The sequence below is a fragment of the Mustelus asterias genome, unplaced genomic scaffold (assembly GCF_964213995.1).
Source record: "Mustelus asterias unplaced genomic scaffold, sMusAst1.hap1.1 HAP1_SCAFFOLD_129, whole genome shotgun sequence".
Lineage (NCBI taxonomy): Eukaryota > Metazoa > Chordata > Chondrichthyes > Carcharhiniformes > Triakidae > Mustelus > Mustelus asterias.
Genome location: NW_027590163.1, coordinates 1,038,569 through 1,049,553, shown reverse-complemented (window position 1 = coordinate 1,049,553; position 10,985 = coordinate 1,038,569). Strand labels below are relative to the sequence as shown.

General features: G+C 45.0%; 1 protein-coding gene across 1 annotated transcript; it reads left to right on the top strand.

Moving 5' to 3' along the window:
• The first annotated feature begins 2,418 nt into the window (after nt 1-2,418).
• Nucleotides 2,419-7,526, top strand: LOC144484813 (uncharacterized). The gene is made up of 2 exons (XM_078203177.1): nt 2,419-2,632; nt 5,269-7,526. The coding sequence occupies exon 2, from the start codon at nt 5,623-5,625 to the stop codon at nt 6,463-6,465; it is 843 nt and encodes a 280-aa protein (XP_078059303.1). The 5' UTR covers nt 2,419-2,632; nt 5,269-5,622; the 3' UTR covers nt 6,466-7,526.
• The last annotated feature ends 3,459 nt before the right edge of the window (nt 7,527-10,985 follow it).

The following is a 10,985-nucleotide window of genomic DNA, read 5'->3' as shown; positions in this document are numbered from 1 at the left end:
TGGTCCAAGTGCATGTCAGTGGGACGAGGCAAAAAAATGGTTCAGCACAGCCAAGAAGGGGCAAAAGGCCTGTTTCTGTGCTTTAATGTTCTATGGTTCTATGGTCTGAAAACATGTACCAAACGACTCAAGAACAACTTCTTCCGACTGTCATGTTTGAATGGTCCTATCATATATTAAGCTGATCTTTCTCTTCACCCTACCTGTACCTGCACCCTATCCTTTCCTTCTCCCCATGTACTCCATGAAAGGTATGCTTTGTCTGTATAGCGTGCCAGAAACAATACTTTTCAGCGTATCCCAATACATTTGACAATAAATCAAATCAAAATTTAATGCACATGTTGTGAAGTAGAAATCATGCAGGGTAATTGCAACACTTGAGGGACAGTGCAAGGCTCCCTCTACACTTTCCCATCAAACACTCCTAAGGTATGTACAACCCATCTAAGGTACAGAGGAAAGTTCTCTCCAAATCATCCTGTGAAAAACTCCCGGGGAAGCACTACCCAAGCTAGGTACAAAGGAAAACTCCCATTATGTGCCACATCAAACAGTGTCAGAGAGGAGGAACACTTTAGATAAGAAAAACTCCATCTGCATTGCCCCACCAAACACTCCCAGCCCATAACGAGCTGGGTTCCAGGAGGTTAGTTACCAGGCGATTAAATTATGTCATAAAGCAACACCATTTAATCCAGCAGGTCCTCTCTTTGACCTTTTAAAGATGGAGAATTGGGATATCCTGTCCCCAAACAGCGCCAGAGAGTAGGCACAGTTTTCATAAACTCCCTCTACACCACCCCATCAAACACTCCTAGCCCAGAATGAGCTGAGCTCAAGGAGGTTAGTGACCAGGCAATGAAATGATGTCTTAAAACATCCCCATTTGGTCTAGCATCTTATTCATACTGGGAATGTCAGGGTGAAAACTGGAACATTCTGTCTCCAAACACATCCCCTCCTATTTACACCGAGAATGATGTGGAGATGCCGGTGTTGGACTCGGGTAAACACAATAAGAAGTCTCACAACACCAGTTTAAAGTCTAACAGGTTTATTTGGTAGCAAAAGCCACTAGCTTTCGGAGAGCTGCTCCTTCGTCAGGTGAATGGGATTTCAGTTCACAAACAGGGCATATAAAGACACAAACTCAATTTACAAAATCATGGTTGGAATGCGAGTCTTTACAGGTAATCAAGTCTTAAAGGTACAGACAATGCAAGTGGAGGGAGCGTTAAGCGCAGGTTAAAGAGATATGTATCGTCTCCAGCCAGGACAGTTAGTGAGGCTGTCCTCATGTGTGCGGAACTTGGCTATCAGTCTCTGCGTTCTCCAAGGTGGCCTTCACGACACACGACAACGCAGAGTCGCTGAGCAGAAACTGATAGCCAAGTTCCGCACACGAGGACGGCCTCAACCGGGATCTTGGGTTCATGTCACACTATCTGTAACCCCCACGACTTGCCAGGGCTTGCAAAATCTCACTAACTGTCCTGTCTGGAGACAATACACATTTCTTTAACCTGTGCTTAACCCTTTCTCCACTCACATTGTCTGTACCTTTAAAGACTTGATTACCTGTAAAGACTCGTATTCCAACCATTATTTTGTAAATTGAGTTTGTGTCTTTATATGCCCTGTTTGTGAACAGAACTCCCACTTACGTGATGAAAAAGCAGCGCTCTGAAACCTAGTGGCTTATGCTCCCAAATAAACCTGTTGGACTTTAACCTGGTGTTGTGAGACTTCTTACTGTGTTTACCCCAATCCAACACCAGCATCTCCACATCTTGGAAATATATCGCCGTTCCTTCGCAGTCGCTGGGTCAAAATGCTGGAATTTCCTCCCTACCAGCAGGGTGGATGTACTTGCACAACATGGACGGCAGTGGGTTCAGGTCCCATACATCACAAAGGTGGACACTCCTGCGCCCCCTACAAACATGGCGATCGCACCTGCACCCTGCTGCACATTGCCCCTTACAAAGATGCCGGCCGCACATGCGCACTGACACACATTGCCACCGACAGATTGACGGCCGTCAGTCCAGGCCCAACACGACAAGTTGCGCCTCCAATTTGGTACCAACAGGACGCCCGGGAAGTTATTTTCCCGAAGTTTGAGTTTGAACAACATGTTTACGAAGCCTCTCCACCCACCCACCACATTCATCGCTCTCCTTTACCTTGAACTGATCTCGGATTCGAGTTAAAACCGTCCGTCCGCCGCCATTACCCACACTGCGCATGCTTCACTCTATTCACCCTGGTTGGAGGACCAGCCGCTCCCGCTCGGTCCTCCAGCCCCGCCCCCTTTCTCTATTGGTCCGGAGCTGCCGTCAATCAGTCCCTGGGCATTGTGACGTTGAGCATGCGCAGTGCGGCTCATGTCCAGGGACAGGCGCTTGTTTGTCTGATCTTCAGGCGGGGAGGAGGCGGATAAGCGGAGGCAGCGTTAGGGGCAGTGGGTGGGAGGGGAGGCTCCACACACCCAGTGGAGGCTTCAACACCCCCAATAAGGAACTAGCGGCACCGCCTCAACACCCAACACAACGGCAGCTGCAGCGCTTTCTCCCGGGGACAGGCCCCACTGGACAAATGTGGCTTCAGGAAGGAAATGCAGCAATGGGTTTGATTTGATTTATTGTCACATGTATTGGGATACAGTGAAAAGTATTGTTTCTTGCGCGGTATACAGATAAATCATACTGTTCATAGAGTACATAGGGGAGTAGGAAAGGAGAGAGTGCAGAATATAGTGTTACAGTTACAGAAAGGGTGAAGAGAAAGATCAGCTTAATATGAGGTCGGTCCATTCAAAAGGAGGAGGCTTTGGAGAGGGTACAGAAAAGATTTACCAGGATGTTGCCTGGTATGAAGGGCATTAGTTATGAAGAGAGGTTGGAGAAACTTGGTTTGTTCTCACTGGAACAACGGAGATTGAGGGGCGACCTGATAGAAGTCTACAAGATTATGAGGGGCATGGACAGAGTGGATAATCAGAAGCTTTTTCCCAGGGTTGAAGAGTCACTTACTAGGGGGCACAGGTTTAAGGTGTGAGGGGCAAGGTTTAAAGGAGATGTACGAGGCAAGTTTTTTTATACAGAGAGTAGTGGGTGCCGGGAACTCGCTGCCAGGGAAGGTAGTGGAAGCAGATATGACAGTGACTTTTAAGAGGCATCTTGACAAATACATGAATAGGATGGGAATGGAGGGATATGGTTCCCGGAAGGGTAGGGGGTTTTAGTTCAGTCAGGCAGCATAGTCGGTGCAGGCTTGAAAGGTCAAAGGGCCTGTTCCTGTGCTGTAATTTTCTTTGTTCTTTGTTTGTAAAAGTCTGACAGCAGCAGGGAAGAAGCTGTTCTTGAGTCGGTTGGTTTGTGACCTCAGACTTTTGTCTCTTTTTCCCGATGGAAGAAGATAGAAAAGAGAATGTCCAGGATAAGTGGGGTCCTTGATTATGCTGGCTGCTTTTCTGAGGCAATAGGAAATGTAGACAGTGTCAATGGCTGATTTGCGTGATGGACTGGGCCACATTCACACCCCTTGTAGTGTCCCTGTAAAAATTGGTTAGAGTCATAGTTGACATGTCGAATTTCCTTCGCTATTGGCTGATTCAGGCAGGGCTCCATTGTGCCGTCACAATGACTCAGAGGGGCGTTCCCAGCACACAGTGTCCCATCGGCAGCAATATCACTGGTTACAGAAGCAAAACACTGCGGATTGGACACCAGCTCAGCGCGGCTGGCGGTCAAAGCCCCGCCCACCCCCACGTGGGCTCAGGCTCCGCCCCCTCATTGTCTACATGCGGCAGATTGACCAATGGCAACGCTTGGAGGACCGGATGGGCGATGGTCCTCCAGCCAATCAGAGTCCATGCCCTGTGTCAATGGCCGCGTGGAGCTTCCTGTGGATATGAATGTGGGGGTTCGATCAGTGAGTTTGCTGATGGTCCAAAAATTAGTGATGTGGTAAATAGCGAGGAGGAAAGCCTTAGATTACAGGATGATGTGGACGAGCTGGTTAGGTGGGCAGAATAGTGGCAAATGTAATTTAACCCTGAAATGTCTGAGGTGATGCATTTTGGAAGAACGAACAAGGCAAGGGAACAGATAATGAACAATAGGCCGTCAGGAAGTACAGAGGACCAGAGGGACCTTGGGGTGCATGTCCATAGGACCCTGAAGACAGCAGGACAGATTGATAAAGTGGTTAAGAAGGGATATGGGATACTTGTCTTTTTTAGCCAAAGCATCAAATATTACAGCAGGCAGGTTTTGATTGAGTGTATAAAATGCTGGAGTACTGTCTGCAGTTCGGGTCGCCACACTTTAGGAAGGATGTGATTGCACTGGAGAAGGTGCAGAGGAGATTCACCAGGATGCTGCCTGGGCTGGAACGTGTCAGTCATGAAGAGAGGCTGGTGAGGCTCGAATTGGTCTCCCTAAAGCAGAGAAGGCTGAGGGGGGGCCTGATTGAGATGTACAAAAATATGAACCCTCCATTCACTGACCTTGAGTAACTGGGTCAATATCCAGAGACATAGATTTAAGTGAGGGGCAGGAAATTTAGAGGGGATTTGAGGGAAAAGATTTTCACCCAGAGGGTGGTGGGAATCGGGAACTCACTGCCGGAAAGGGTGAGAGAGGTGGGAACGCTCAACATTAAGAAGCATTTAGATAAGTACTTGAAATGTCATAACATATAAGGCTGCTACTGACCAAGTGGTGAAAGGTGGGATTAGAACAGATTGGTGCTTGAGAGCTAGCACAAATACGATGGGCCAAAGGGCCTCTTGCTGTGCTTTAAAACTCTGAGGACAGAATTATGACAGTGTGGTTATGTGATAAATATTGGATGGTTCTATAATAAAGTACATTTATTATTATTTCTTGTCTTGTAATGTAGTACTGTAGCTACGTTATATATTTCCAGTCAGAGCCATCACAGCACAGGGGGAGTCCATTGGACAATTCAAGGCCCTGCTGACTCTCTGTCGAGCAATTCTGTCAGTCTGGAGAGGGTCCCATTCTGTAACCCTGAAGCACCCATCCAATCTCATTGAGAAATTACTGATCATCTCTGCTTGACTACCCTCACAGGCAGCAAGTTCAGGAGCATGACTAATCACTACCCCCATATCTTAACCAACTTACAGATTTAGGGGAATGAGTGGGGAAAGAATGTTCTATCGAAACTAGAATTATCTGTTCTGAATTTTGATCCCGTAGTGACTGTGATGTCTGCTGCAAACTCTTTTTATAGGATATCAGAAGGTTAGGATCCATTGACAGAATCCCAAACCATACGCCACGTCAAGATTTGACAGTCGCTCAATTCATCTGGACCTGAATACCATCGGCCTTTGCATCTAGAAGGAGAAATGTTTCTCTGTTCTGTCTGCTTCAGAAGGCGTTAAACGTCAGTGTGACTGGAAAAGCACCAACGCACACACACCCGAGTGAGAGTGTTCCAGTGCACTGACTGTGGAAAGAGCTTTAACCAGTTATATAGCCTGAAAATACATCACAGCATTCACAGTGGGCAGAGACTGTACCTGTGTTCTGTGTGAGGTTTAACTGATTGTTTAACCTGGAGAGTCACAAGGACACCCGCACCATGGAGAATCCATGGAAATGTGGGGACTGTGGGAAGGGATTCAGATTCCCATCTCGGCTGGAAATTCATCGACGTATTCACACTGAGGAGTGGCCATTCACCTGCTCTGTGTGTGGCATGGGATTCACTTATTTCTCCAAGTTGTTGAACCACAAAGTCACTCACACTAATGAGAGACCCTTTAAATGCTCCGACTGTGGGAGCAGCTTCAAAAGGGCGCAGGAACTGCTGAGACACGAGCGAATTCACACTGAGGAGAAACCGTTCAGCTGCTCTCAATGCTCAAAGAGATTTAGATCAACATCCAACTTGCAGGAACACCAGCGAGTTCACACCAGTGAGAGACCCTTTAAATGCTCCGACTGTGGGAGTGAATTCAAAAGGTCTCAGGATCTGAGGGACCACCAGCACATTCACACCGAGGAGAGGCCGTTCAGCTGCTCTCACTGCACAAAGAGGTTTAGAACATCATCCCACCTGCAGATACACCAGCGAATTCACACTGGGGAGAAACCATTCACCTGCTCTGTGTGTGGGAAGGGATTCACTGATTCATTCAACCTGCGGGAACACCAGCGAACTCACATTGGGGAGAGGCCATTTATCTGCTGTGCGTGTGGAAAGGGATTCACCCGGGCATCCAGCCTGCTGACACACCAGCGGGTTCACACTGGGGAGGGGCTGTTTACCTGCTCTCACTGTGGGAAGGGATTCACTCAGTTATCCAGACTGCAGGTACACGTTCGAGTTCACACTGGGGAGAGACCATTCACCTGCTCTGTATGTGGAAAGGGATTCACTCAGTCAACATCCCTGCAGAGACACCAGCGAGTTCACAAGTGATGACAGGAGTTGGATTCTGCTGTTATTGCTGCTGTTAACCACATCCAGGACTGAACCATGTTCATTCTGACACTTGGTGAAGTGGGAGGGTCGGAGGGTTTCTTTCTGCTGGACTGGCCGGTCTCACGACTTTGCTTCCAATGGGCTGATGCTCTTTGAGCCTGGGAGAGCACAATTCCACTGAAATGATCCACAAAAGCTGATGGAGGACATTTATTTTATCCTGGATAGTAAATAGTGTTTTTCCTACCACTACAGGTAGATCAAAAATAAATACAGAAAGAACTGGAAAAACGCAGCAGGTCTGGCAGCATCTGTGGAGAGAGAAACAGAGATAATGTTTCACATCCAATGTAACTCTACTTCAGAACGAAAGAGAGGGAGAAATGTGATGGGTTTGATGCTGCTGAGAAAGGGGGGAGGAGCAGGGAGAACAAAAGGGAAAGTCAGGGATTGGTTAGAGGGTGGGTGAGATTAAATGACAAAAATATCCCGGAACCCAAGGCAAAGGGAGAGGTAATGGTTGTGGTAAAGAAACAAAGCATTGGTCCAGAGTAAGTGTTAATGGCAGAATAAAGGACAGCTCTGTCTGGAAGCAAAAAACATGAAAACAAGGTGTAGACTGGCACTCGGCAAAAAACAACAAATCAAAATGGAGGAGAGAGTTCAGGGTGTGAAGTTGTTGAACTCAATGTTGAGTCCAGAAGGCTGTAAAGTGCCTCATCGGAAGATGAGGGGCTGTTTGTCCAGCTTGTGTTGGGCTTCTCCGGAACATTGCAGCAGGCCGAGGACAGAAATGTGAGCGTGAGAGCAAGGTGGTGAATTCTAATGGCAAGCAAGCGGAAGGTCAGGGTCATGCTTGTGGACTGAGCGGAGGTGTTCCACAAAGAGGGCAGGGAACAGGCTACAGATGAATTAAAGAGAAACCATTTGTGTCCAGAACATTGTGAACATCCTTTTACTCTGGTTGTCTTTGATCCTCAAGTCATTTTCTGTTTGTTTTAACCATGTTCTGTTTCATTAATAGACTTTTATCAGTAAAAATATTTGATTTTTCTGGACTTTTCCTGAGATTGATGCACTTTAGGGAAAGTGGGTGAGAGGGGTTGGCAGGCTCTTTAACAGAAAGTGAGTCCCTCTAAGGTAATTGGCAAAGGAGCCAGAGGGGGAGATTGAGATTTTATTTTTTGACACAGTGAGTTGTTCTGATCTGCCTGAAAGCAGATTCAATAGTTTGCCTCCAAAGGGTTAAGACTTGAGTGGGAAGAATTTGGGGAAAGAACCGTGCAGTTGGATGAATCAAAGAGTCCTTTCAAAGAGATAGCAGGAGGACGATGGGCTGAATGGACTCCTCCTGCAGCCTGTCAATCTCATCCTCCAGCTTTTGTGCATGTTAAAAGGGGCAGATTTCATTGCAGCCTCTTCCCTGTATATATTTAAAGAGACGGGTTTCTCTTTAGCCCTGAGTGACCGATATAACAATTGATTGGAGGCCCATTTCTCACTCAGTCCTCCAGCACCTTCCTGTCTCTTGATTACTGCAACATACATTGCAGTTTTCCAACTGGGGCGCAGGCCTCATTATTCACAGCTAAATTCAGCCCTCAGCTCCGTCGCCTGGCTGTCATTGACAAGAGCAATAGAGAGACAGAAAGGTGCCACAGGCTCAAATGGGAAGTCAAAACACAGGGCTTTGAATGAATTATTAGGATCTCTGTAATGATCAATAATTTAAAGAAATGAATTCTAAACTCAATGAGTAAATTGAAGAATCACAGGACAAAACTTCCAAGTTTTATGACTTCTACTCCAACAAACTGGAAGCAACAATGACGAAACACTTCTTTGTCGGGAACATAACCCTTAAACTGTAAAATTGAACTTTGCCCTTTTCCTCTTAACACCATCAAATGTCCCACTCAATGGTTATATTTTATTCCACCTTGGAATGTTCACACTCAATTCTCCAAGAATGAGTCCAAGGTGATTTTTCACTCTCCAAGAGTTTATTTCCATTGTTTTCCTTTTCCCATCTGGCAACCTTTTAATCCCAGAACTGTCCTTCACAGTGATGGTTCTCCTGGACATTTTCCCACGAACACAAGCAAGGCGAATCTTCCAGCCTTGTTTCACAATCCTCAGGAATTTGTGACCAACATTTGACATAGGAGCAGAAGTTGGCCATTTGGGCCTTTGAGTCTGCTCCCCCATTTATTTAGATCATGGCTGATCTGTTTGTGTTGTGTTGTGGGAAATTTACCACTTCGGAGTCAGACTTGGAGGTTGAACAAAACAGTTTTATTTCGGACAAAGCTTTGGGAGAAAGCACTGGTACTCCGCAGTACTTGGCAGCGACCTTCTCAACTACACAATGGTAGTTGAGCATCTTTATACCTTTTAGACAATAGATAGTATGGACATTAGCCGTTAATACATCGTTACAAGTTGAGTAGGCAGATACGGACATCGACAATTAACACATTGTTACAAGCAGACAGGTACGGACATGGACAGTTAACACATCATTATACATAGAATGAATACATTTATGCAGTTATGTCCTCTATCAATGACTGGTTTCGATATATACATTTATGTATTTATGTCCCCATCAGTGGCGGATCTTATTATCAAACTCATTGTTCTGGGTCTGCTCTTATCTCAAGTCTTAAAGTGCTCCAGGTCTGACCAGCTTCCTGCAGCAATTCAGATACTGCAGGTTTTAACTCTTTGTGTAACTGTCTGTGCCCAAAGCCAGTGCCTTTTAATGTCCCTTCCCAGAGTCCATTTTGTGTGCCAGGTAACCATTTTGTGTCCATCATTTTAATTTCACCATAACAGTTGCGTTCCACATTCTCGTTCCACACCCGATATTTTTGATGCCCTTATCCAACATCAGTTGGTGTAAAGGCAAAATTCTGCTGTTGCTGGAATCTGAAACAAAAACAGAAAATGCTGGACAATCTCAGCAAGTCTGACATCATCTGTAAAGAGAGAATAGAGACAACATTTTGAGTCAGGATTACTCTTTGTCAGAGGTGAAGACAAGGAAAATCGGACAAACTTTATCCTGTAAGGGTCAAGAATTGGGAAGCAATCTATTAAACCTCCTCTGAACCACTCTCAATGCATTTGTATCATTTCTTAAATCGGAGTCAAAGCTGCACCCAGTATTCAAGATGCAGTTTCAGCAACGCCCTGTATAACTGAAGCAGAACATCTTTACTCCAATGTTCAATTTCTCTCGTAATAAAGGATAACATTCCATTTGTAAGAACTTTGATTTATTTGTACTAAGATTTATGGGGGTTCTCTTGTTTACAAAAACCTCCCTAATCGTAAATCACACCAGGTTCCAGTGTCTTAACCATGTGGCAAGACAGAACACTTTAAATGGTGAATTCAGAAAGTTAATTAATCATTAAAAATGTAACAAGTCAGAACGATAAAAGGCAAAGTATCGATTAACAGTTAATCGAGAAAGTTTAACTTTAACAATTGAACAGACTTCTCTCCATCCCTCTCAGACCAGGACATGAAGTGACCGCTCCAAAAACATGGATAACTTGTAAAACCAACAGCTCTCCACACCTCTCTGTAAACATATCTCCCTCCACCTCTCTCTACCAAATTGCCTTCTCAAGATCACTTTTTTATACTTTAAAAATGTCAAAAGACCATCTTAGCCAATTCCCATAAATCTTCAATTATAAACTAAAATAGACACGAGTTTTCAGATGATTTGAAAAGAAATGAACTGTCTGCTGAAAGGGTTAACTTTTCTACAGAACCTGAAGGGATGGGGAGTGAGCAGAAAAAAATTGGCCCACAATAATACCACTTTACACAAGTATAAAAATCAAAACAAACTCGATTGTAAACTTCATCTCTTAATTTTTTTGTTATATTCCACAACCTAATTGTTTTTATTTGATCAGTTTTGTTAGGGATGGGTAACTTCTGTTCTTTATAAACTGCTTCACTCATTTTGTTGATTCTCCATGAATTCGGAGAATCAGAACCCAGACTTTATCATCCTTATCCTTTTTCTCCCTTTGCCACCACTCCCTCTGTTTTGCGGGAGGGTCGTGGGGATTCCAATCAGAACTAATCATTTTATCATAAAAGTTAAATACTGCGGATGCTGGAATCTGAAACAAAAGCAGAAAATGCTGGAAAATGTCAGCAGGTCTGACAGCTTCTGTGGGGACAGAATAGAGCCAATGTTTCAGGTATGGATGACCCTTCATAAGAGCTGTTATGAAGTGTCTTCCAGACTCGAAATGTTGGCTCTATTCTCTAATAATTTTATCGATAAGTTTCTTGTTCTTAGTTTCCAAACAGCAGGTAAGAGACTTGTCCAGTCCCCACTCGAGCTCTGATTTTTTCACTGGCCATGCTTGAGTCAGTTTATAACCATTAGAATCTACTCTCAGAGGTCTGCTTTTCAGTCCAGTGCTATTTGGAGTATACCGTTACTTCACCGACTAACGGGTCACATGTCCCTCACAGTTCTTATC

Bases quoted from the DNA above. Each gene is read 5' to 3' on its own strand.
- LOC144484813 (XM_078203177.1), top strand. From the start codon at position 5,623: ATGGAGAATCCATGGAAATGTGGGGACTGTGGGAAGGGATTCAGATTC.